The sequence below is a fragment of the Monodon monoceros genome, unplaced genomic scaffold (genome assembly GCF_005190385.1).
Source record: "Monodon monoceros isolate NGI ecotype Baffin Bay Population unplaced genomic scaffold, NGI_Narwhal_1 Super_Scaffold_20, whole genome shotgun sequence".
NCBI lineage: Eukaryota > Metazoa > Chordata > Mammalia > Artiodactyla > Monodontidae > Monodon > Monodon monoceros.
In genome coordinates this window covers 44025000-44052331 of record NW_021703777.1, presented here as the reverse complement: position 1 = coordinate 44052331, position 27332 = coordinate 44025000, and the positions used below count along the sequence as shown (strand labels likewise).

General features: G+C 42.4%; 1 protein-coding gene across 1 annotated transcript in view; it reads left to right on the top strand.

Moving 5' to 3' along the window:
• FRAS1 (Fraser extracellular matrix complex subunit 1) overlaps nucleotides 1-27332 on the top strand; it is a 463438-nt gene that overhangs the window by 278085 nt on the left and 158021 nt on the right. Inside the window, exons 21-26 of the mRNA XM_029235334.1 lie at nucleotides 14814-14966; nucleotides 15199-15345; nucleotides 20800-20946; nucleotides 23695-23835; nucleotides 24767-24907; nucleotides 26619-26759. Coding sequence (XP_029091167.1) covers nucleotides 14814-14966; nucleotides 15199-15345; nucleotides 20800-20946; nucleotides 23695-23835; nucleotides 24767-24907; nucleotides 26619-26759 — 870 coding nt within the window. The remainder of the gene's footprint in view (nucleotides 1-14813; nucleotides 14967-15198; nucleotides 15346-20799; nucleotides 20947-23694; nucleotides 23836-24766; nucleotides 24908-26618; nucleotides 26760-27332) is intronic.

Sequence of the window (27332 nt, the reverse complement as noted above, 5' to 3'; positions counted from 1 at the left end):
CGTCCCTCGTGGCCTCGCTCAGATTCCGTCCCTTCTAGGACCAGCTTCCTTTTGGCATCTCCCACGCTGTAATTCCTAGGTACGCTGACTTGTTTCTACCAGTTACCTAGCACTTGGCATTGACTAGCTCATGTTCTCTGTGAGTTTCTGATAATCGGTGACGGTTCTGATGGCTTATGATGTGACAAGCACTGCGCTAGTTGCTTTGAATGCATTTTGCCATTTAACACTACCAGTGATCCTCTGACGTAGGTACTAATGTTATCTCCATTTTACATATGAAGAAACTGAACCTAAGTAAGGTTTAAGTCATTTACTCAAAATGAGAAAAGTTGGAAGATAGAGCCAAGATTTGAACCTAGGAACCTAGGATGAGGACAAACACAGTTGGTTACAACAATAGGGATTCAAGAAGAGTTTTCTGATTGTAGATTAAAAGGTAGATCGTCGGGGACTGGTATGACAAGATGGTTTGGAGAGGCGCTACTGGGGAAAGTTGCAAGAACTTGCCGGTCTGTTTTAAGTGCCGGAAGCTGTTTTAGATTGCCATGTATTTTTATTTTATATACCCTTAGTAAATAAATAGATAAACTTTAAATGAAGACATTAATGCATACTAAGTTTTAATAATTTATATCACTCCACATGTCTTTTAATCTTTTTCAGTGGTTACATACATGCATTTTTTAAAATAATATTTAAACTTTTTATTTTATATTGGAGTAGAGCCGATTAACAAGGTTGTGGTAGTTTCAGGTGCACAGCGAAGCAACTCAGCCCTACACGTACATGTATCCATTCTCTCCGAGACTCCCCCCAGTGGTTAGGGCTCCGCGCTGTCACTGCCAAGGGCCTGAGTTTGATCCCTGGTCGGGGAACTAAGATCCCACAAGCTGAGAGGTGTGGCCAAAAAAAAAAAGAAACTTTATCGCTAAAAAATGCCAACCATCATTTGACAGCATAGGGTTGCCGCAAACCTTCAGTCTGTTTAAAAGAAAAGAAAAGAAAAAGGAATCATCTGCAAAGCACAGTTAAGCAAAGTGCAAAATGTAATGAGCTATGCCTGTACTTCTTTGTTATTTCTCACATCACTTTGTGTATTTCCATGTGTTGGCAAATAATTGGAAGAATCCACATCATTGTCATTTTTAATGGCTAAATAGCATTCCGTTATGTTTGTGTAACTTCATTTTTATGGGAGTATAGTTGCTTTACAATGCTGTGTTGGTTTCTGCTGTACAGCAAAATGAACCCGTTATACATATGCATATATCCCCTTTTTTTTGGATTTCCTTCCCATTTAGGTCACCACAGAGCACTGAGTAGAGTTCCCTGTGCTATACAGTAGGTTCTCATTAGTTACCTCTTTTATACATAGCATATATGTCAATTCCAGTCTCCCAGTTCATCCCCCACCCTTCTCTGACTCCCCACCCCATATCCATATGTCCGTTGTGTAACTTAATTTGATTGGCCGTTTTCCGGTTGTGGATATGGGCAATAACCAGCAGGAGGTAGAGTTACTGCTTGGTAAACTAAGTATGACTTCCAAGGCTTTGGCTGGGACGAGGTCTGTTTTTCATGTTATTGTTAATAACAATAATGTTGTGCTCTTGACATTTTATAGTTTTTTAAGCATTTTCTCACTTATTTTTTCATTTGATCATCCCAAGAAACCTTCCTGTGGAAGTGGGATTAAGAGCTCAGTGCAGTGCCTAACCAGCACATAGATGGTGATCAGGAAATGTCGGGCAAAGGAATGACTTGATTCTGGTGCCCTAAGGTCTACTTTAATCCCCTTCCAGTGCATCCTATGCTAATTACATCAAGGATCTTCTTAGTGCGACTCATTTTTTTTGCTTCTTATCTCTTCTCTTTCACCTTCTATTTCATTCCATCTGGCCCTATTCTTCTATCTCTATATTTTTTCAATTTTCTTGTGTCGTCTTTTTTTTTTTTTTAACACCTCCTTTATTTTCCTTATCTTCTTTTTTGGCAATGCACATTCTTTTCTCATTTCTCATCTGTCACCCTATCTCCTATTGCTTGAACTATGAGTTGCATATCCAATCTCTCTCTGGAACTTTCAGTGATTGTCTCTCCCTTGTTCTCTGAATTTGTGTTTTATTTAAGGGACCACGATGTCTGCTGAAGGGTGATTGAATATTTCAAGGCATTTCTTTTCTTTGAACTTTTACTTTCAGAAAAAAAAGAACACGACCTATTTTTAAATTGAGACCTTCCTAAATTAAAAAAAAGAACTTGTATTTTCTCCTTCATGTGACTTTTTCTAAACAATATCTTATATAGCTTTAGAAATGACCTTACTTACAAGTTTTCAACTTGGCAGGGCTCCCAATGAAGTTACAATTGCTGTTGTCTTCATAAAAACTACAGGCCAGGAGCTGAATTGCAGAGAAGACTTTGAGTGTTTATACTTAAAGAACACAACTGAATTTAGGCTCATAGGCTATCCAATTAAGTACTAGAGACAGCAAAATTGCTATGGCTACCCTTATCTACTTTTCTTACACACATGTAAATCTCTGTGTTTACATGTAATGGGGCAAAAATAGTGACTTAGATGTAAGTATGACCACCAGTATCAATGTCAATCCTGATTGGGCCTGCCACAGATAAAGAATAATCGCTAATGTTTATTGAGCACTTCCTATGTACCAGCTCCTCATACATTATTTCATTTAATCCTGACTGCAACCCTGGGAGGTCAATCCTATGATTAGTAGCATTTCCATTTTACAACCCAAGAGACTGGATGAGAGACATTAACCAATCTACTCAGTGTTTCACAGCTAAAACGCAGTAGACCTGGGCTTTGGAGCAGTGCCACTTCAGAGGGCACGCGTGTGAACACCGTCATCAGACTTCGTCATCCGATCTAGTTCCAATAGGACCTTCTCTGCTTCTCAGCAATTGTATTACTTACAACTCTTTTTGATGCGTTGTCACCTTGCTCACCATGACCTTTCCATGTGTACTCACTATGCTTTCCCTCAACTCAACTCTCACTCCGATCAGTTGACATCTTTGCTTTCTTTAGTGTTTAGAAGATTAACATAATCTCCTAAAAACAACAACAGCAAAAAAAACTCCCTCACTTTTTCTCCGCAAATGTCTCTGTATCTTCTTCTAGATACCGTTTTCCTCATTGCTTCCTTTGAGAAAGGATCTCCCTCACCCTGGCCCGGGGGAACTCCTCCATCTGTGATCCAGAGCTGCTTTGTCCCATCACCCTCAAGAGGTGGTCTAGCCCAATAGTTATTTCCTCTTTTGGTTACTCATTTCATCTCCTTCCTTCCCTCTTTTATCTTTCCTTCTCTTCTTCCTCCCTGACCCCCTTTCCTTTAGGACCTTAGTGTCTTGATCCAATGCTCATTTCTGTTTTCTCCTTAGAGTCTATCTCAAGTCCACACATGGTCATCATCTCCAGACTCTCATTTCTATCTGTCTACCTTCTGGACATTTGATCCACAGGAACAACATACTCAGAAACCTCCAAAGAAACCTCCCCCACCAGGTCCTTCCTTCCTTCTCCTGACTCTCTTGTCGATCCACTACTGATTTTTTCAATCAGCGTAATTCAGAACTGAGTACAGTTGACCCTTGAACAATGTGCGTACGAACTACACAGGTCCACTTACTTATATGCAGATATTTTCCACTAGTATATATTACAGTACTACATGGTCCACGGTTGGTTGAATCCGAGGATACAGAGGATGGGGGTGGGGATACAGAGGGCCGACTATAAGTTATACTCAGATTAACCCCTGCATTGTTCAAGGATCAACTGTAATTCAAAATTGAGTTACACCTGCTTCCTTCCCACCCCTATTCCATATTTTAATCATTGCCACATCTTGCAAAGTTAAAGTCCCTCTTATTCCCTTTGGATAAAATATTCTCTGGTCCTCCTTAGACATTAATTGCATTTTAAGTGTGGCTTTCTTCTGACATTGGACCTTGTCATGAGCATCTTGAGGGAAGGGTCTGACTCTGACTCAGTGCTCTATCTCCTGCAGCAACTTCCATAGTGCCTCACACCCAACTCACATGCCATAAATGTGGATCGCAGTGAACTTTTTTCTATTTTGGAGGTAAGGCAAGAGTAAAACATAAACTGATGGGAGGTCAGGTACAAGGCAGGAGTGGTGCTCATGTTTCCTTGTTGGCAGCAAGAACTGGCACCAGAACTGAGGAGAGAGCCTTGCTCTTACATCTGACACTGCCTCTCACCCGCTCCTTCTTCCAGCTGTCTGTCTCCGTGGGTCCTACTGCAACCTTCTCACCACATTTGTAAGTTTGTCAACACTGGGTGGAAATCACTGTCCTATAACGCTAAGGCCAATCTGTTGTAGTAGGTTTTGTTGTTGTTGATGATTGGTTTTTTCAGGATAAAACAATAGCCACAGACACTGAAAAAATGGGAAGTTTCGTTTGTCTGTTTTGTTTTGTTTTTGTACTAACTGAGAGCTAACCCTAAACCCTAACCCTAAAAAGAACACGTGATTTCTAAAGACCTCATGGGTGGGCTAGGACCAAAGTGATGATCAAAAGGGGAAGAGAGGAGGCTTCTTTTCCTTCTGCCATTCATATGTTATTTTCAGGATTCCTGCTGTACTTGTCTCACAAGTAGAACCCTGTCAATTTTAAAAGTGGCATCAGAATTCAGTCTATACACACTTTAAGGACCCAGAGCTTCAGCACGGAATCATTCCCTTTTCACCCGATGCGGAACAGATACAAGTGCTGATTATTTTAACAGCTTCCAAACACATTTAATGTGGTTTCATTAAGAACCTAATCGACTGATAGGACATTATTAAAAATCTCACTATGTGTCTAAAATTGTCTTTATAGGTCCATTATTTATCAGCTAAGGAGTCACTGCCCCATAAAACCAACATCCAAAGCCACTGCTTCAACAGTACACATTTACTTTGATATCTTCAAGCTTTTTTTCACTTTGCTCCAAAGATGTGAAATAAGTCATTTCACTGCCGTGTGCTTCCATCCATCGCGATTGTGCGTAATCCTCACTGATCCTTGAAGCAGAGCCTTTGTGATTTGAACATAACATCACATGGTGATGACCACATATAATTTCCTCACAGCTGCAGGGTGACATGTTAGAGGATATTGCCGCTGCTGAGTCAAAATATTAATTCTTTATGTATTTACATTTTTAGTATGTATGCATGCTGTGCATATTTAGAAAACAAATGGAATCTTAAAACAAGAAGTGCATTTATTTCAGCTCGAGTCGATACTCCATTTCCAGGCTCCCTTATAGTGTGTTCATTACTTTGTTTAAAGTGCGATTCACCAGGTTTGTTAGCAAGCAGGCACATACACAAACACCTGGAAGTCCATCTGCCCTTTCCCCTCCACATGTTTATTATATACCAGTAATCTGAAACAGACTACACCTAAATGTATCCTGGGTCCCTCTCCTCTCCTTGTCATCCTTTAATAAGTCTTTTATTTAAAGACTCTTTACTATAATTGAAATAGTGACAAATAAGGATTTACTTACTGAGTAGCTATGGGAGGACTCTGAGAGACGGGCTTCAGAATAGGCTCTGTTTTTAAGCAATTAATGGATGCATGCTCACCATTTAGACATATTTGAGGTTAGCCTCCTTTTTTGATTACAGACAGGAAGGTCAGATGCAAATGCCTTCCTGCACAGATGGGGCTTTTATGATGGGCCGTTAATCCTTGCAGAGGCTGCTAGATTGGTGGGTTGGAAACTCAATTCCCCTATTTTAGTAACTGTGGTCCTGGTACAAATTAAGCAGTGACAGTATAAACTTCCTCTAGTGTATCCTGTGAACTCGTTCCAGACATCCATCACCTGTGGGGAGGAATGGGAGTGGAAGGTGGGGTGAGGACGATTACAGGAGAATTCACTCTGTGGTTTGTCGGCCTTTCTGAGAATACTGGCATTTTAAGGACACCGTTTCTGACAGTTGTGCTCCTACCAGTGTGGGTCCAGCAAGGATCTGAATCAGGATTTGTCAGATGGCACCACCTACCAAGAAGAATTCAAGACTTACTTCCCAATCAGCTTAATTCTTCGAAAATATGCCCCTAGATTTTACTGTGCGTCAAGTGACTGGTGTCGTAGCAGTTCCCTCGGACACATAGTCAGTCACCTCCTGCAGCGCCTGGAGATGGGCTCCTAACACCTCTTAACTATGTCTAGATTGTATAATTAATACATCTGGCTGGCCATGGGGAGATTTCTCTCTTCATTCTCTCAAACTGTACTGACAAGGCAGTTGTAAATTGCCACACACACAGCCAAGTAGTGCCCTGTTCCTCTTGGCCTGGAGTGGATTTTGAGAACCAAGTGGTGCAGTCCAGGTGAAGCTTCTCATGGGCCTCCAAATTCCCCACAATTTCCTAATATTTTGACTCCAATGTTTTTTTTTTTTCTTTCATTTAGCAAATTGATAAGGGCTCCTTGCTAGGTACTACTGATTTTGCCAAATTCTACTTTGTTTTGAATCTTAAAGGCATTTTAGAAGCTGACAGTTTGTGGAAAGGTCTTCCCTGGTCGTGCCTGAAAGACAAACCACTGGTGTGTTGGTTTTCTTTCTCAGGGGACACCTGAGATCTCCGTCCCTGGTCACAGAAGCCTTCGTATACCTACACTGTAGGATTCTTAGTTTTCCTAATATGCCTACTCTAGCATAATAAGCCTTTAGAAAACTGTTCAGCAGTGGATGTTATTAACAGAGAAGGGTCTTCTGTGGACATAGTGGAAGGGGGAGGGGGACAGAAACATAGGGACCCCTCTCCTCGCCCCAGAAAAGTTCACATTGAAAGCTGCTGTGTGTCAGTTTTCTTGGATTGTTGGTTCTTTGCTGTGGTTTTAATGTCTTCTGCCATCACTAGTTACCTTTCATACAACAATTTCTCATTTAAACCTGTAGTAATAACACAGAGACTTCAGTAGATAGACTGGTATACACATAGACAAACCCATTTCCAGTCGCCACGAGGATAAATCCATACACTTCTTCGTGACTTACAAGGTATTTCAAAATTAGCACAGCCAGGTCCTGAGTGGCTCTTCCGAATGTTCTTCAAGATGCAGCCATACTGGACTTTTTTCAGTTCCTTGAAGGCATCCTGTTTTGTTGCGCTTCTGGGTTTTTCCATGTTTTTCCTCTTCTTGGGACCTCTTCCAAGCTCTCTCACCCTGCCCATCTCCTCCAGCAGCTGACTCCCACTCAGTGTCTCTGTCTCAGCTTCCTCCAGGCAGCTTTATCTGCTTCCTGGACCGAGCTGGTACCCCATCAGAGACTTCCATGGCCCCTGGGCTTTCCTGGTTTGCATTTTACAAAAGTTTGCAATAGTCTCAAGGCAGTCCCGTGTCTAAGCGTCTGCCTTACACTCTCTTGTTGCTCATCCCACTGTGCCACCGTCTCTATTGCCTCATGACAAAGGACTCAGTTTGGAGACGACTTTCTTTAAGTCAAGAAGCCCAGCCCAAGTCTGCTTCACTGTTGGATTCTTGAATATTCCACTCAGCTACCTCCAACCTGTTCCACAGGAGGGGAGGGGAGAGGCAAATTGAATGGTCTCTCTGCTCCTTCTTCCTCTCCAGCTCGAAGGGTTTTTCTAGGCTGGGGTACAGAGGTGGAGAGTGTAGGGGTCGTATTGGTGGGGGAGGGCCTGGGTCTCCTAGCTCCAATTTCCACATTCAAGTTTGTTTTTTCTTCTATCTTTCACCTGTGCCCTGGGCTCTGTGAATTTGATATCTGTGCTGGTCTGATTCTGCTAAATTTCTCTGGGAGCACATGGTGGCCCACACTCTCAGGTCTAATGCGGGATGGTTGCAGTGGATGAGGAAAGAACTCACGGGCTGATATCTCAAATTATTATGAGATTACACAGATTTCATACTTAAGTGTAATTATGTATCCAGGGTCCTTATCCCCACCATACTGAAAGCTCTGTGAGTACAGTAGACATTTGAACAGTTTTGTTGTTTGAAAGAAGGAGTTTTTAAACGCTCAGCCTCACTTACAATAAAAGAAATCCAAACCAAAGCAACTATGTAACACCAATTTTCACCAACCAAATTAGCCAAGATCATTTTATTATTTTAAAATTTCCTTAAACAGCAAGGTCTTACTGTATAGCACAGGGAACTATATTCAATATCCTGTGATAAACCACAGTGGAAAAGAATAGGAAAAAGAATGTATATATATGTATAACTGAGTCATTTGCTCTGCAGCAGTAATTAACACAACGCTGTAATTCAACTAGACCTCAATAAAAAATAAATTTAAAAAAATTTCCTAGTGCAGGCAAAGTTACAATGAAGCAGTCTCAAGAATGTATCTTGGATGTAACTTTTTTTAAAATAAATTTATTTATTTATTTATGTTTGGCTGTGTTGGGTCTTTGCTGCCGCACGCGGGCTTTCTCCAGTTGCTGCAAGCGCTGGCTACTCTTCATTGTGGTGTGTGGGCTTCTTAAGGCGGTGGCTTCTCTTGTTGCGGAGCATGGGCTCTAGGTGCACAGGCTTCAGTAGTTGTGGCTTGCGGACTCTAGAGCGCAAGCTCAGTAGTTGTGGTGCATGGGCTTAGTTGCTTCGCAGCATGTGGGATCTTCCCGGACCAGGGCTCGAACCCGTGTGTCCCCTGCATTGGCAGGCAGATCGTTAACCACTGCACCACCAGGGAAGCCTGACTTTGTCTTTTAGCAAATAATCTAAAATGCACAAGGGTCTTATCATGGCCTTCATTATAAAAGTGGGCAAATTGGAAGTAAATGATCAAGTATAAGAAAAATGGTAAATTTTTATTTGTTTATTCAATGCTGGAATATTATACAACCCCTAAAAATGATGTTTACGAAGAGTCCCTAATGACACGTGGAAATGCTGATGGTACTGAGTGGAAAAAAAAAGTTATTATATGACAGTATTTAATATAATCTCATCTATGTAAAAATCTACATATGGAAAGTTGTATAGAAAAAGAACTAAGAGAAAAATACCCGTTAATAGTTATTTATTCTAAAAGGCCCACATGGGGGGATTTTTATGTTCATTTATACTATGTAAAATTGTTTTTCATATTTTCTTCCATGGCTCACTTTGTAGTCAGAAAAATAAAACCGTAAGCTCCCTGTTTTGAGCCCCCTCTCTGCATAGAAGATCACAGTGGCCTCTGGGGCTTGAGCCTGAAGCTTGCCTACAGTTGGTGACCAGGGGGACTGGCCACTTGTAGCCTGTCACAACTGAGCAGCCTGCCCTCGGGAACGATGCTTTTCTGATTGTATATCAGAACACTGGGATTAATCCTCAAGCCCTGTTGCTCTGATTTCTGGCTTCTTTCCCTGTACATCATAACTCATTTTGAGTTCTCCCAAGGAATTCTCTCCTGCAAAGAGATTTTGACTTCAAGCCTCTTAAGACAAAGGTGTTTCCTAGGTTTTAGGAATTTATTTTTCTTTTCTGGTTGGTTTAATAAAAATCAGTCAACCTTCAGATTGACTCCAGAGCAAGGTTTGAGAGCATATTGGTTTTGTGTGGTGTTCTGTTGGGGGCTTGTATAAGACAGAGTTGGGAAGAGAGGTTTGCAGGAATGTATTAACACAGGACCCACTCAGACTGTTGTTTTGGGGTCTATTCACAGGATTGGGTGTTCAGTATGAGTTTTTAAGCCATGGATAAATGAATAAGGAAGAAATACAGGTAGCGAACAAAAAGAGTTGAACTTTGCAGACTCAAGTAGTTACAGTCTCAGGTGTAATGTGAAACTGTAAACTAACTCGGATTAATGTGATGCTTTGGGCAACCTGCGGTTGACTGTTTTATATTTTCAGGTGTCATTTATTGATTTCTCCTTGCCTCTGGGTACTTGCTCCATCATGCAATGTGGTATGTCTGGTGATTGATCTGATGCCTCTTTCAAGGCTTAATATGGAGCCATGGAGCGAGGCAGAGGCCTTGAGTGATTCTGGAGCCTCTACAACTCCCTCTTTTGTTTTTTTATTGAAGTATAATTGACCTACAACACTATGGTAGTTTCTGGTTTCACAACATGGTGATTTGATATTTCTATACATTACAAAATGATCACCACGATAAGTCTAGTTACCATCTGTCACCATACAAAGTTGTTATACTATTATTGTCTGTATACTCATGCTGTAGGTTTCATCCCCATGATTTATTTATTTATTTATTTATGTATTTATTTATTTTTAACATCGTTATTGGGGTATAATTGCTTTACAATGGTGTGTTAGTTTCTGCTTTATAACAAAGTGAATCAGTTATGCATATACATATGTTCCCATATCTCTTCCCTCTTGCGTGTCCCTCCCTCCCACCATCCCTATCCCACCCCTCTAGGTGGTCACAAAGCACCGAGCTGATCTCCCTGTGCTATGCGGCTGCTTCCCACTAGCTATCTATTTTACGTTGGGTAGTGTATATATGTCCATGCCTCTCTCTCGCTTTGTCACAGCTTACCCTTCCCCTTCCCCGTATCCTCAAGCCCATTCTTTAGTAGGTCTGTGTCTTTATTCCTGTCTTACCCCTAGGTTCTTCATGACATTTTTTTTTCTTAAATTCCATATATATGTGTTAGCATACGGTATTTGTCTTTCTCTTTCTGACTTACTTCACTCTGTATGACAGACTCCAGGTCCATCCACCTCATTACAAATATCTCAATTTCATTTCTTTTTATGGCTGAGTAATATTCCATTGTATATATGTGCCACATCTTCTTTATCCATTCATCCGATGATGGACACTTCGGTTGTTTCCATCTCCTGGCTACTGTAAATAGAGCTGCAATGAACATTGTGGTACATGACTCTTTTTGAATTATGGTTTTCTCAGGGTATATGCCCAGTAGTGGGATTGCTGGGTCATATGGTAGTTCTATTTTTAGTTTTTTAAGGAACCTCCATAGTGTTCTCCATACTGGCTGTATCAATTTACACTCCCATCAACAGTGCAAGAGTGTTCCCTTTTCTCCACACCCTCTCCAGCATTTATTGTTTGTAGATTTTTTGATGATGGCCATTCTGACTGGTGTGAGATGATATCTCATTGAAGTTTTGATTTGCATTTCTCTAATGATTAATGATGTTGAGCATTCTTTCATGTGTTTGTTGCCAATCTGTATATCTTCTTTGGAGAAATGTCTATTTAGGTCTTCTGCCCATTTTTGGATTGGGTTGTTTGTTTTTTTGTTATTGAGCTGCATGAGCTGCTTATAAATTTTGGAGATTAATCCTTTGTCAGTTGCTTCATTTGCAAATATTTTCTCCCATTCTGAGGGTTGTATTTTGGTCTTGTTTATGGTTTCCTTTGCTGTGCCAAAGCTTTTAAGTTTCATTAGGTCCCATTTGTTTATTTTTGGTTTTATTTCCATTTCTCTAGGAGGTGGGTCAAAAAGGACGTTGCTGTGATTTATGTCATAGAGCGTTCTGCCTATGTTTATTTTGTCACTGGAAGTTTGTACCTCTTATTCTCCCTCACTTATTTCACTCATCCCGCCCACCCTCTCCCTTCTGGCAACTGTCTGTTCTTTCCATCTATGACTCTGTTTCTGTTTTATGTTTGTTCATTTGTTTTTCTTTTTAGTTTCCACATGTAAGTGAAATCATATGGTATTTGCCTTTCTCTATCTAACTTATTTCACTTAGCATAATACCCTCAAGGTCCATCCCTGTTGTTGCAAATGGCAACATTTCATTCTTTCTATGGCTGAGTAATATTCCATTGGATATTTATGCCACATCTTCTTTATCCATTCATCTACTGATGGACCTTTAGGTTGCTTTCATATCTCAGCTTTTATAAATAATGCTGCAGTGAAGATAAGGGTGTATATGTCTTTTCAATTTAGTGTTTTTGTTTTCTTCAGAAAAATACCCAGAAGTGGAATTGCTGGATCGTGTGGTATTTCTGTTTTTAAGTTTTTGAGAAACCTCCATACTGTTTTCCACAGTGGCTGTACCAGTTCCCATTCTCTCTCTCTGTAACTCTTGAGCCCTTTCCACTGGCTTTTGGTAGCTGTATACCAAAATGAGGCAAACAGCCATGTCTGGTTTAAGACCTCCAGAGAATGAGACTTAAGTTAAGAGGATAGAAGAAGTTAAGGGTTGTAAGGAATTTCTACACTTATCAGGCAGTCAGAGGCAGAGAATGACCGAGAGGTGCACCAGGATAAAGCATGCTAAGAGGGGAAAGGAGGTCAAAGAAGGGGGTGATCCGAAGTGTCATGTGTTGCACACCTTTCAGGTGGGTTAGGACTTAGAGGAGGCCATTACGTTTGGTCATTAGAAGGTGGTCAGAGACCTTTTCAAGAGCAATACAACAGTTGAATTGTGGAGGTTGAAGGCAGGTCACAGTGAAGTGAGAAGTTACGGAGGCAAGGAAGTTGGGTGGTGAAGGAAAGAAAAGAGATGGGGAGGTCGTTGAGAAAAACTTTGCGGGGAGTAGGTAACGCGGAGCATGTTTGGAGGTTGAGGTCGAGGAGAGTGAAGAGAGATGGGGGTAAAAGATGCACTAATGTTGCAATAATGTTGAAAATCGGATTAAAAAATGGGGGTGGAGGAATTAGCCATTTCATCCTGTGAGGGGAGATGAAATGAAATAGAGGGTTTGGCAGGAAAGAATCAAAGCATGAACACATGCTTGATGGGCTGAGTCAAGTAGAAGGTGAAATAACCGGGTAGGATGTGGAAGGGTGGGCAGCGTGGGCTGGTGACCAGGGAAGCGTAGCAAGGGTTTCAAAGCTGCTGCCATGAGAGCGGGAAGGAACATCCATAAACCAGCTCTAGGTGCCTTTAGAAGTAATTAATATACATCACACTCTTCATTTAAACAGCTCCTAGAGATCCCCATGATCAGACAAATCCATAAATATTTATTTATTGTACCCACACAATATTCCAGAGATCTGCTTACTTTCTCTTCAAAGCATCCCCTTGGTGATTATTCTTTTTCATTCCTCTAATTGTACACTAGAGAAAGCCTCAGTTAGATGCAACTAGTTTTTAGACCCCTGCACACCTGCGGATCTTGTTGACGCATGCCGGAGCCCCAAACTCTCTGTAAGCACTGGCTTTAAAGAGGAAGAGGCCAAGACTTTTCAAATAATGGAGCCTTGAATCAGTCATGTTTCCTGGGTTTTCAGTTCTAACCTGTACCCACTCATTAAGGTAATCGTAAAACGGAGTTACCTCCACCTGCTCCAGGAACTTTCAAAGTGCTCCTGGCACTGTGAGGAAAGCACAGGAAAAGGAAAACAAAAAGGTTGGCATTGTGTGGAAACCGTACACTAAGTCGGGGGGAAATAGCCTTCTTATCAGATTTCTCTCAATACAGCCATCATTTCCTTTATAATTTACTGAAGGGCTATAATGGGGATTAATTTGCCTCTTAGGATATCAAGAACTGTTTCTAATATTGGCAAAAGGTTGCCTGTAATTTGAAACTCCTGAAGTTCAGAGAAAGGTCGGGGCCTGTTCACTTGTGTGCTGCTAAAAGAGGATTTTTGCGGAGGACACTCTGGGCTCAACTTCTGGAATGGCTAGAGGTCTCAGAGGCTTCTCATGCGGATGAGTGGGTGCTGGGTATGGGACTGAGATCTCTTCTTTGGCAAAGAACACGTCTCAGGTGATCAGCAATTAAGAAAGTGTATCACCGAGGGTATGGAGAGAAAGACCTGTTTTAACAGATTTCAAGGACAGGGAATCTGTTTTATTGACAAGGAGTTTTTAGTCTAAATATCGCTAGAAATCACTATCTACAAGACTGGGATGAAACAAGACCTATGTGGCCACTGAATGGTGTTTTAGCAACTGCAAACAGTGCTTTGAATCCTACAGGGGAAGATGGACAGGACCTATAACCAGAAGTCTCTTCTCTTTTCCTAGGTCTTTACTCCTTTTTCATTTTGGGGGGTAATTCAGGATTTGTGGCTTTTCTTCCACCTTTGGGATGGAGGATGGTAAATGGGATTTGAAGCGTTATTACCACTTAAGGTAGGACAGAGGGCATTTTCACCTATATGGGGAGCTGAACACAGCCAAGTTCTTTAATTAAAGGATGACCCTTACATGGGTGAGAACAAGAGACAGTGCTGGCCATCCCAGATAACTTGCCCTATAGATTTAATCACAACTGATACAACAGCTTCTGTGAAGTGTGTATCAGGTCATGAAAATGACTTTCCAACTCAGCTCTTTGTAACTTTACCTCTAGTTAAAGACTAAACTTTCCCCCCAGTTCTGTTATCAACCAACCTTAATTCCCCACCCCCCCACCAATGCCTGAGGCTGGTTTGCTGACTCCGGAAGGCCACATTTGGGAGATGAGCCTCGTGGGGCCTCTGAGCACAGCTTAGGAGCTCTGTGAATGAGGGGCACACGGTACCCGAGTTCTGGGAGCTCTCGGGGGATATGCTGATACGATGAACTGTTTCTGTTATCTGATAGTTCTTTCTATACCCCCTGGCAAGTATCTTTCACATGCTGCCCTAGGACTTGAAGGTTGTTCAATCGGAAAGGGTTGAAAACTCAGTTGCTGTGCTGGGCCTGGCCATTTGCTAAAAACCGCAAACACGCAACCTGTACAGGTCCCAAGCTTCTACTTTACTGATGTATACTGCCTTTGCGCTACTCTCCAGCCATCTGTGCTGCAACAGTGGTCATTGCAATCCCTTTTACCGTTTGGTGTAGAAATGAGGCGCTGTGTTCATAGCATCCGTGCCTTCTCTGTGCTCCCATGTCCTCTCCAGACTGCCATCCTCTGTGCCAGCACTGCGCAGCTGACCTCTACAACACCGGGAGCGTCTGCCTGAGGTGTCAGAATGCCCGGTACCTGCTGCTAGAAGATCGCTGTGTTCCCGATTGCCCTTCTGGATACTTCACAGAGAGAGGAGCTTGTAAAAGTGAGTAAGTGCTGGACACAGGAGCTGCCGTGCCCCATGAGCTTCTCTTGGGCAATAGCTGAGAAGGCTGGAACTTCCCGAGAGAGAGAGAGAGGCAGGAAACAAACTGTAGGGCAATAAACCAGACCAGCTAATGCTCTCTATGCTGGGGCTTTCATTAACGGCTCTTGGGATGCTGCTTTGGAGGGGAATTTGGCTTCATAGGTTCTCTTTATGTCTCTTCCGTCTGCAGGATGTCACTACTCCTGCAGAACCTGCCGGGGCAGAGGACCCTTCTCCTGCTCCTCATGTGACACCGACCTCGTTCTGTCCCATCTTGGCACCTGCAGCACTGCCTGCTTCCCAGGGCACTATCTCGATGACAACCACACTTGTCAGCGTAAGTTTTTTTGTTTTTTGTTTTTGTTTTTGCTGTACGCGGGCCTCTCACTGCTGGGGCCTCTCCCGTTGCGGAGCACAGGCTCCGGACGCGCAGGCTCAGCGGCCGTGGCTCACGGGCCCAGCCGCTCCGCGGCATGTGGGATCTTCCCGGACCGGGGCACGAACCCGTGTCCCCTGCATCGGCATGCGGACTCTCAACCACTGCGCCACCAGGGAAGCCCATTGTCAGCGTAAGTTTTAAAAAATGAACTTTCTCTCCTTTCCTGCTCTTCTGGAGTCATTGAAGGAAATAGGGATTTTTTGCTTCCATATTTTCACCTGGTAGCCTTTAGTTTTAGAAAAGAAAGAAAATGAATCTACAAAGCATATGGATGCCATTAGCAGATTATAACTCAGATATGGGCCTAATTGGAAGTGCTGGACTAGAGGAGCTGTGTGTTCTTGGGTCAGTCATTTAACCTCTCTGTTCTCTAGTTATCTCATTAAAATCATAACATTGTTGGTCTTGTTTATTCCTATGGTTTCTCTCAGTGATCCAATTCCAAGATCCTAAGCAGAGAGTGGAGCTCATTCTAGTATAAAGGCCTGAACCTCAGCCCTTCTCTGGGTTTAATTTGTTTTTGACATGTATTTGTTAAATACTGACAGCATGCAAGACTTGATATGCTATAGAGGATTCAGTTTCTGCCCAAACAGTAGTTTACTTTGTCTTGCATGAAAGTTACTTGTATAGATATCTTAGTTCTCAAATAAGTTAAAATATGATTAATTACCTGAGTCGTGCACAGACAAAGAGTTAGGATAAATTAGGGCAAGGGCAAATCTGGGTGGAAAAAAAATTAGGAAGTGATTCACAGATGAAGGAACAGTTTTGAAATAGGCTGAGGCAGCTGACTTTATTTCAATCAGTGAAGTGTCAGTTGCCAAAAAACTGTGGTGTACTTTTCTCATTTTGAAAATGACAGTTAACAAATAGAGTACTGATATTTCAATTTTCTGTCCTAGGAAGTACCATGTTGAAGGAATTATAGAGTAATGGTTAGGAGAGTGGGCTCTAGAATCAGGTAACTAAAGTTCAAATCCTAACTGCCACGTAACTAGCTTTGTGACCTTGAGCAGGTGAATTAAGCACTAGGCCTCAGTTTCCTTTTTCTATAAAAGGGAGATTATAATAGTGCCTACCTCTAATGTCATTGCACTTAGCACAGACCCTAGCAGAGAATAAGCTCTCAGTATAGCTACTGTTGTTATCATCACCATGGTGTGAAATGAGAGGCAAATCGAGCAGTAAAAGATATTTATATTTTATAGATACAAAGGTAGGTATCACTGTTAGTTTATGGAGATTCTTGCAAGGATTTGCATTTGAAATGAAGTTATATGGAACCCACCATTTTGCATTATCTGTTGAGATACCAGAGACAAAAATCCCTTTTGGATCCATGAAAAGAGTTTTTTGGTTTTTTTTTTTTTTTTTTTTTACTTTTGTAACAGAAACTTTGCTTGGTATATATCAACTGTCTGCCGGAATCTGTAGATTCTGTAACACAAGAGACACAAATGAAACACTTGCATTTTCTATTCAGGAACAAAAGAGTGTTGGTGTAGAAGTAGTGACTTAGATATTTGAGGCTCTTCACTGCAGTGGAATCACAGAAATAAAAGTTCAAAAGAAAAAAACAGAACCCCTTTTATGGCTTATAGGTGGCAAAAATACGTTGCATTGAAGTATTTCTCTTCTGGGAAGCTTCTGCTCTGCACAAATGCATTTGCTATGCTACCATGTAAATAAGATTTTATAGACTATTTCAGTTAAATTAAGCATCTTCTAACTTTAGTCCTTTGCTAAAGCTTAGGTTTCCTTCATCCAAAGACTGAGTAAGGTAAGGTATGCCCCTAAGTTGGGCTATTTGAGTTTCTAATACATAAAAAAAAAATTCACAATGTCCCTTTCTACTGCTCATCATTATAGACAATTATAGGCCTGACAATTTTAGGAATTGTGCATTAAAGGGCTTTTAAGGAAATATAATCAACATTAAGGGGAGGCATTAATAACCATATTATAGAAGAAAGTAAGAGCTTCAGAGCTGTCTAGATTCTGATTACAGGAACCTTTAGAAATTGCGTACTGAGCTGTAAAATTTCAGGATAACCAGTTGAGAAGGAACTTTCAAGAAGAGATGATAAATGAGGTTCTCAGTACTTGAAACCGTAGTGCCCTGGAGTAGGAGGAAGACTCCAGCGCACCTGAGCCAACCTTGCACCCAGGGCAGAGATTCTCTCTCACCCCCTCACAGGCTGCTACAGATGAGGAAGGAAGCCAGGTGCATCGGTGGGGATGAGGGCTGTTTCTCATCAGCCCTAGAGCCTCCTTCTGGAGCAGTGTAGAATGGCTCCTCCCTCATTCACACAATTCCCTTCCGAAGTCTGACATTAGCTTGGACTTCTCTGTTCTGAGCAGGACCGGAGTCAGTGGAGTATTGAGCAGAAAGGAGGGACTGTCTCAGAGGTCGGGAGGGAGACGGGGCGTCATAGGCTGTGAGGTTCCCTCCTCCTCAATGAACGATAGTTAAAAGTATCGATACATCTCTGCTTCCCTCACTGCTTTCTGGTCCCCTCGGCCCCTTCTTCACTGTCCTCTTAGCTCTTTCCACGGGGTCACTGACCTCGGAGAGCTTCACCTGCTACTCCAGACGTTGTCACACCAACGTGACTGCAGTAAGACTAATACCCTCTGGTCTGAAAATTCTAAGAGGGAGAAAAGGCTCTGAACGGGGAAGCTAGAACCCAGGGGGTTTGGTTATGTGCAGAACTACTTTGAGTGAGACAAGGTCACTTGGGGATTGCCTTGGAGACGGCTGAGGGCTTCGATTAAAGAGGAAGAAGCGTTCGAAGAGAAATGATGGAAGCCCCCTGCTTCTTAGTGTGGCACCGCTGCATCCCTCCAAATCCTCCATATAGTCTTTGAACATTTCCAAATGCTCGGCGGGACCCCATTTCTTTTGGGAGTCAGTGAAGGAGCTGAGTTATGCTTTGGGAATGAGACTTCATGGAAGGATTCAAGACCACGGAGGCAGACAGAAGCTTGAGGAAGTAAACTACAAGAAACTCTCAGCTGTCAGTACAGGGGCCTTGTTTTGCAGCTCCATGTCCAGCAGGGCGTCCAGCTGACATTGAGGTTACATGAAGGCTCTTCAGTTTAAGATTGTGTTAGTTTCTTTAGTAACCATGTCAACTTTTAGTAAGCTTTCAATCAACTAAGATTCTTAGATCATGTTTTATAATAATGCTTTCTAAACAGGCCTTCTGTCCCCTCTGTTTGTACAATTGGTTATAGAACATAAATGCAAGACTTGACTTACAGTTTAGCTTATTTCGTCTGATTAGTTTATTGATACAATGGGCCAAAATAAGTTTTTCTTTCAGCTGGTGAAACTTAACTATGCGTGTATCCTATGTAAGTGTACATGTCATATTTAAATATCATTAGCATAATTACTTTGTTTTCATTAAAGTAATTAATAAAAATATTGGCCAACTAAGAAATTAAGACTTCATCATAATACTCTACTAAAGACATTCATTTCCAATTACAAAGATTTACTGGCAACTTTCTGAGTATGTATTTCAACCATCTTCAAATCCACTTACAGCTGGTAGACCCCACTTCATTTTTGTATTCACAAGTTTATATTTAGGGTTTTTGTCAAACTCTTTGGCAAAATTAAGATAACAACATGTGTAGAAATCCTACCTCCCAAAAGGATAAAAGTTTAGTCTCATATAAGTTTCCAACAATAAAAATATTTTTTTCTAATATTTTCAAACTGAAAATCCGGTCTAGAATTTTCCTAAGACCTTTAATTACAAGTCTACATATTCTAACAAATATTTTATACCAGTGGCTTTTCTTGTAGGTGAAACAAAAGGAATTTCTTTTTATTTTAGAGGGAGGTCATTTTTCTGCACTGTGCCACACACTTTGATATCCTTTAGCACTAAAACTCACATGATCACTCTCTAGACTTTTCCTCTGACACATGCTGAGAGAAAATTTTAGAGGGAGGCAGAGATGCTAGTGCTTGAGTATATATAATTACAATATCTGGCTTCTTTCACTTATGTTGCAAGTGTTTATTGAACACCAACAAAATTACAGATAACTAGCTAGGTGCTGGGGACTATTACAAGGAACAACAGAAACCTCGTCTTCGCTTTCATGAAGCTTACAGCTGTAAAGGATACAGGTGGTAAATAATCGCTGAAACTGAACATTTTTATGTATGGCATGAATGAAAGGTATAAGAACAGTACCTGGGAGACCTGTTCTAAACTGGAGAGTCAGGGAAGGCCTTCTTGAAGAAGAGACTGAAGAATGAATAAGAGTTAAAGACAAGAGACTTGGAGATTATATTGAGAGGATTCAAATATGTGTATTATGATTTCTAGGTAGAAAGAATGGAGGGAATGATGGAGAAGCAATATTTACAGAAATGATGGCTGGAATTTTTCCAGGCCTGAAGAAAGATATGAGCTCATAGATGAAAGTGTCCTCTGACACCTGAGAAGTATGAATTAAAAAATCACTCTTACGGATACATGGAAAATAGAATGCAAGGGACTCAAACCAATTAGGAGGCTATGATAGTGGTCTAGGAGGAGATGATGATGGCTTGGACATGTTGGCATTTGTGGATATGGAGAAAAGCAGAAAGTTCTGAGAGTTATGTAGGAGAGTTCAAACAAATAAGATCCAGTAAGTAATTGAATTAGGAGTGAGAGAAAGGGAGGTGCCAGGAGAGACTCTAAGGTTTCTAGCATGAACAACTGAGTCAATGGAGAAATGCTAGTTGTTGAATCAGGCAGAGATGGAAGCATGACCAGATTTGGAGATCATCCCTGAATGCCTAAATTAAGTGACTGCTAAGAATTACAACTGAGTAAGTCAGTAAGCCAGGTCACCTTAAAGTCCTTCGTATCTTAAAATATGGGATTTCCTGAGCTCCAAAATAAGTTGATGCCTAATTTTAATCTTGGTATCGGACAAAAATCTGAATCTACATCATAAACTGTAGTATATATAAAAGTTTACAAGTTTCCTGATTCCTTAAGAAGCAAGGTTCCAAGGACACTCTGGACTATTATTCCAGAGATCTTGAAATAAGTATAAATTAATCCTGTTGCTGAGTCACAGGGCAGTTTGGATGTGGGATTTCTGTTCTTGGCTTTATAACTTATCTTCTCTGGAAAATAAAATTTCCCTCTTTGATTTTGGAAAACAAGATTAACATTTTCTGTTTCTGTTGATCGCAGGGTAGGGTTCTGAGCCGTGATTAAAAAATAGGTTGGAGGGAGGCTCTGTTGCTTTGCAGCATCTCTCTAGGTTTGATCAGTGCTTCAGTATTTGCAATTGTAGTCATCTGGTCATTTTCTTTTCCTGTCTGCTCAGCATGCGACCCACATTGTGGAAGCTGTGATTCACAGACCAGCTGTACCTCCTGCCGAGATCCAAACAAGGTCCTGCTCTTTGGAGACTGCCAGCATGAGAGCTGTGCCCCACAGTACTATCTTGACTTCTCCACCAAGACATGCAAAGGTAAAGCTTTTCCAGAATTGCATGAGTCTTCTACTTGTCGATGCCCCTTTACTAGAGACGTCTGCTCCCACATTGGGAAAATACCGTCATCAGATGTTTAGACTTTCTCTGATGAAAAGTCATTATGTATGTATGTATGTATTAAGCAAATAGCTTTCTCTATCTACCATGTACTAGATATTATGCCAGGTCTTAGTAACTAGACCAGAGATGGCAAACTGGAAACCCTCAGGTTGTATTTAATCCAAGACAGGGGTCTGTGGTTTTGTTTTTTGGGTTTTTTTTTGATCCACTGAATTTAACAGCGTTTTAAAATTTTTAATTCTTTGCCTTTTAAACATCAGAAGACTTCACATACAAAAATTGAGATTTTCAGTCTCTTTTGAAAAAGTCAGAAGGTTTGGCAGTACTGGATTTGCATTCCCACAGTGCAGCAGTAGGTTGATGAGTAGCTGTCGTCTCTGTTGGGTTGAACATGATCTCCTAAGGGTGCCACAGTGCCCACCATTCCCTGTCCTATCACACCAGGCCTATTTCAAAGATTTACGTTGCCTTCCTGGGCCCTGTAGGCACTTGCATTTACAACTCTAGACTGCCAGACTCTAAGCTTAATGAGGACAGGAGTTGTGTCTGATTTGTTCATCTCTTGCTTAACATACTTTAATGAGTGAAGACACAGCCCCTGTCCTCCAGGAGTTTATAAGCAAGCATTGTCAAAAACCGAGTACTACCTTTTACCTTGTTTTCCGGTGTTTAACATTATTGGAGCTTATGCTCTTCAAATGGCAGGACCCAGCAAGCGGAAAGACAGAATTAAAGGATGGATTTCCCTTGCTTCTGTTCCATTTCCCTTCTCCATTCCTCCATTCCACGTTCCCCACCCACCCACCCGCCCCTCCGACCTTTCCAATTCTGCCAGAGAAGCTAGGGCTCAGAGATGGAGGTCAGACATCTGTCAAGTAAACTTGGGATGCTTTACGGTTTTGCAAAATTACATACATTCCATTCCGAGAAATTGTACTTGGTTGTTAACTGAGGCGGTCTGCTGTGCTCAAGACCACAGAACCTTTTCTAGTTTTTCCCTTCTAACCAGTGGTTGTCAGTCTGTGGTGAAAAACAAGATTATCACAAATCCTCCCTGTTGTAAATGATTTCATAACTATGCTGGCAGTTTTCAAGGCTCTGTTTTAGTCATTTTCCCTCAGGACTGATTCAGTCAAATAAATGAGCGAGATTAACTTTATAAATCTTCTTGGAAGCACGTGTACCATCGTGCACATTTACCTCTTCTTTGGGACTTAGAAATACTGCATCAAAGAAGAGAGAAAGGTGACTAATGAGAGGTTTCTCCAGCTTCTTAGAGGAGAGGGACGGCAGGGTGAGGCAGCGCCGAGTGGAGATACGTTCTCCAAGGAAACCAGTTCAGCAGCAAACATTTATTAAACTGCTGCGTGCCACGCACTGTGCTGAGTTCCTTAAATTCATTATTCCATTTAATCTTCACAGTAGCCTTATGAAATAGGTGCTATTCTTATCCCTGTTTTACAGATAAGGAAACTGAGGCTCAAAAAGCTTAAGGAAAGTGTGCAAGACATGCAGATAAAAAGTGCCAAAGCCATGACTTGAATACAGATTTACCTGACTTCAAAAACGAGTACTTAGGGCTTCCCTGGTGGCGCAGTGGTTGAGAGTCTGCCTGCCGATGCAGGGGACACGGGTTCATGCCCCGGTCTGGGAAGATCCCACATGCCGCGGAGTGGCTGGGCCCGTGAGCCATGGCCACTGAGCCTGCGCGTCCGGAGCCTGTGCTCCGCAACAGGAGAGGCCACAACAGTGAGAGGCCCGCGTACCGCAAAAAAAAAACAAGTACTTAATCCTGCTGTTTTGTCCCGTCTTCCATGCACGAAGGACTTAACCTTACCAGCTAGAACTCTGCATTTTATGACTGCAAAATCGCCCCTCCAAATTGCCTGGGCCATCAAGAACGACAGCCACAACAACCAGCATAATCACAATGACAAAAACAGTAGCCGCAGCACCCTGTCTTCCGGGGCCTGACTCGGTAGTTCTGGTGTTGAAGCTGATGATCTGTATTTCTAACCACCCCCCTGAATTACTTGGGTGTGCATCTAAGGCTGGGAGCCCCTAGAACATAAACTTCCTGAGGGCAGGGTCTACACCTGCCACACGAGGTTCAGGGCCATACATCCCATCAGTGCTTGTTCAGTGAGTGAACATGTAAAGGAGTCAGCTCTGCTCTAAATGAGATCTGTTATTTCAGGAACTCCTTTATTTCTGGACAGTTCGTTTACACCCCTTGTAAGTCTAATGTCATTGGTTCTTTCTGTTGTGCTGGTCAACGCCTGATTTTTGAGAGGAAGAGAGTCACGTGGCCGGTGTCAGTGGAGGGAGCAGATGCATTCTTCGTTGAGTCTCTGACATCCTTTACCTATTGGCATTTGGAGGAGGTCAGATGAGGTTTGTGGGAGCAAATAGGCCACTCCCTGGAACAGGCTTTGCATGAAGGAGCGATCCTTGTACGCGCCATGTCTAACGTAATTAGGAAACGCTCAACCTCAGAGAGGCGTTCAGGCTACTACAAGCAGAGCCTCGTTAGAGCTCACTTATCCGACATCTCTTATGTTGTCCTCACTCACCCCATGCAGCTGCAGCCAGTGTCCTCATAAATTAGTCTCTGGGACTGAGGCTGGACAGAAAGGAAGCTGATCGAAGGAACTTTCTTTCTAGAGTGTGACTGGAGTTGCAATGCGTGTCACGGGCCTCTGAGGACAGACTGCCTGCAGTGCATGGATGGCTATGTTCTCCAGGATGGGGCCTGTGTGGAGCACTGCTCACCATCATTTTACCGGGACCTAGGCCTCTGCAAGAGTAAGTGTCTGGAGCCCTTGCTCTGTGCTCATCCAAGCTTCCGCCCCCTCTGTATTTTACTGTTCTGAGAAGGAGCCTGTGGCCAGTTTCCTCTCTGGCTTTTTATCCAATTTCTTGTTTGTTTCCTAAGAGTTTTTCTTCGTTCTAATGCAAATGTCCACTCTTTCCTTCTCCCATGCCCCAGTACAACATGGGCTAAATTTGAAATCCACATGGGAATCTTGGAGGTATATGGCCACACAAACAGATATGGTTTGACCATTAGTTTTGGATTTCCTTAAAACTCGAACAGTCCTGTGCTCCAGACGGAGAGGTCTGCATGACCAGAGGGTCATTTGAGCACATGGAAAGAGTGTCTTATCCCACCATCTGCCCTCCCACAACCCTCCCAATACCGTATGTCTAACCGTCGCCTTTCTCTGCCTCAGTACCCCCTTCAGCCTCACTTTAATGCCACAAAATCTTCACACCCTGGAATGCCCACCCAAAGTGCACAGGCAGCATTCCTGGGAGCATCCCTGGGTGATACCCTGAGGACCGACCAGGTTAGTCAGGAAAGATTGACACTTCAGTGAAGCAGTGCAGGGAGTCAAGGACTAGTTACTAATAACGATAATGGCTGATATCTGTCAATTTATAGTTTGCATAGTATTTTTCGTTATGTAATTTGACCTTTATCCAAGGAACTGGGTGGGGCAGTGCGTTCTCTGCATTTTATAGGAGAGAACGCTGAGGCTCAGAGACGTGGAGTGACTAGTGCCAAGTCACCCAGCTGGTAAGTGCGGCAGTCACGATTGGAAGCCTGGCTCCTTGACTCCCAGTCTGCTGCTTTGCTCAGCACACCAGGTTGTACTGCCTCATCACGAGGAGTGATAGAGGAGCCCCTTGGAAAGCCATGCACATTCCTGTCGACTTGACTTGTGTCTTCCAGGCTGTGACAGCCACTGTCTCCAGTGCCAAGGCCCCCATGAGTGCACCCGCTGTGAAGGGCCATTTCTCCTCTTGGAAGCCCAGTGTGTCCAGGAATGTGGGAAGGGGAACTTTGCAGATCATTCAAACCGCAAATGCACAGGTAACTTGGAGACTGTGCTGTGTTCTCTGGAAAGAAGTGAGGGCAGCAAGGAAGTCAGGTGTGCTGATTCTCAGGTAACCAAGGAGAATCTGAATTAGGAGCAGAATGAAAACCCAGGGAGTTTGGCCTAAGTAGTTGATGGCTTCTCGTGCACATCTGTCAATGGCTGGCTAAATAGAAGAGTGCAGGCCAATAATTCTCTTGCACAAATCAATATTGTCCCTAAAGGTCTGTATGGAAACAAAGCCAATATTTCATGGAACGTAAAGCTTATATTGAACTGAGGTGTGGTGTCCATTAAGAGTGGGTCAGCCCTATTGGCATGGGCCCAGGGTTTTCAGTGCAGAGACTAAATTACCAGTGACCCTGATATTGCCATAATATCCTTGAGGAGTAGGATTTCTAGGGACAGTTTAGTGAGACACATTGAACTTTTGTTATTAAACTAAAGTTAAACCCAAAGTCTTAATCTCCTTGTCCATTGAGTTATTCACAAGAGCTTCCTCAGTTTGTTCTCATCATTTCCATCAAAACTTGGTAAGGTGTGCCCCACTTTAAAGAATACCTGATATTTAATAATAATGCCATTACCTAGGCATGGCATTTTATATTTCCCCAAATTTCCTTCATCTGCATTATCTCATTTAACATTCACAATGACTTGGTAAAATATGGCAGACACTATGAATCCTGTTTTACAAATGAAAAAAAAGGAAGAGCCTTAAGAGTATTCACCAGGGTAACATAAAGTCAGATATTAAACTCAAATTTTCTGATTCTAATTCAGGGCCCTTTAAACTATCCTGTTCCACCTCTCTATAACAGCATCTCAACTGAGGAAGCAGAATAATTAGGCAGTAAACACTGGATTTTTAGAAGCTTATTAACTTGATTCAAAGAAATAATCTGTGGTCTTTTAAATAGCTTGCTCTCCACATGCATTTAAAATAATAATAATAGGGCTTCCCTGGCGGCACAGTGGTTGGGAGTCCGCCTGCCGATGCAGGGGACGCGGGTTCATGCCCTGGTCCGGGAAGATCCCGCGTGCCGCGGAGCGGCTGGGCCCGTGAGCCATGGCCGCTGAGCCTGCACGTCCGGAGCCTGTGCTCCGCAACGGGAGAGGCCACGACAGTGAGAGGCCCGTGTACCGCAAAATAATAATAATAATAAAAATAAGAATAGCAGTGATGGTAGTACATTTGAGTCCTTTCGTGTGCCCAGTACTGTTCTAGTCACTGCGCGTTATATATAGCCCATGTAATCCAACCAACAGTCATTGCATTAGGTGCTATTACTATCCCCATTTTTAAGATGAGAAAATTGCACCACAGACTGTTAAACAACTTGCCCGAATTCAGCAGCCGTTAAGTGGTAGAGGAGGAACAGTACCCGACAGGGCTTATGCTCTTAATCCCTATGAGCTGCCTCCCTTACAAGTCAGTATTGTTAACTTTTTAAACAATCCATTTATGTGCAACATGTTCAGGTCATAGTGTGGAAAGCAAGGGTGCTCCTTCCTGTTCACTTTCCTTTGCAGGGTAGGAAATTTCATTTCTGTGAAATTCTGCAGGGAACTGTGGGAATTCTCTTTTGCTGCAGCTGGGGGTCATATGTTGCTGTGCTCCCACTCTTCATTTCTTTATCACTGGTGGCCCCCTCTGGGGGCCTGTGCCTTTGTCCTGCCTCACTCAGTGTGTCCTCTCTTCAATAGCCTGCCCCCAGGGGTGCTTGCAGTGCAGGCACAGAGACCGGTGTCACCTCTGTGACCATGGGTTCCTTCTGAAGAGTGGCCTTTGTGTTTCCAAGTGTGTTCCTGGCTTCCCTGCCCACTCCTCTAATGAAACATGTGCTGGTAAGTGCTTCCCCTCCGATGGTCTGGTGAAGTCACCCGTAATTTCTCCACGCGGAGGCTGAGTTTGCAGATACTGTTGGCTCGTGTGGTACAAAATGCAGGCTTTCCATTCTCGGAAAACCCCTGGTGCTGCTGTGGAATAAGGGACTGTTTATAGAACAGGGAAAATTGGGAAAATTCAACTTCTAAGATCTTTGGAAGGGAAAAAGAAGCAATCTGTGCTTTAAAAATCACAGCTATCAGATCAGAAATTTGGCATAAAACTTAGTTGTGTTCCTGAACTACAGCCACGTTATAGAAAATTATACTTACAGATAAAATTTATTATATTTATATACACATGTAGAGCTATTATGCCAGGGTGCAGTGATGCATCCTTTGTGCACACACTGGAGATAAATGATAAGCAATTAATGAATAGTGTGAGGAGCTTGCCCCATTAGGTTCACATGTTGGAAGTGGATGGATTTCAAGCCACTCTGTTTGCCACTAAGAATTAGGTAACACATTAAGGAATGGAGCTAGTCTTGTCCAACACATCCGTGGGCACTTTACCTTAAACAACAAAGAGAA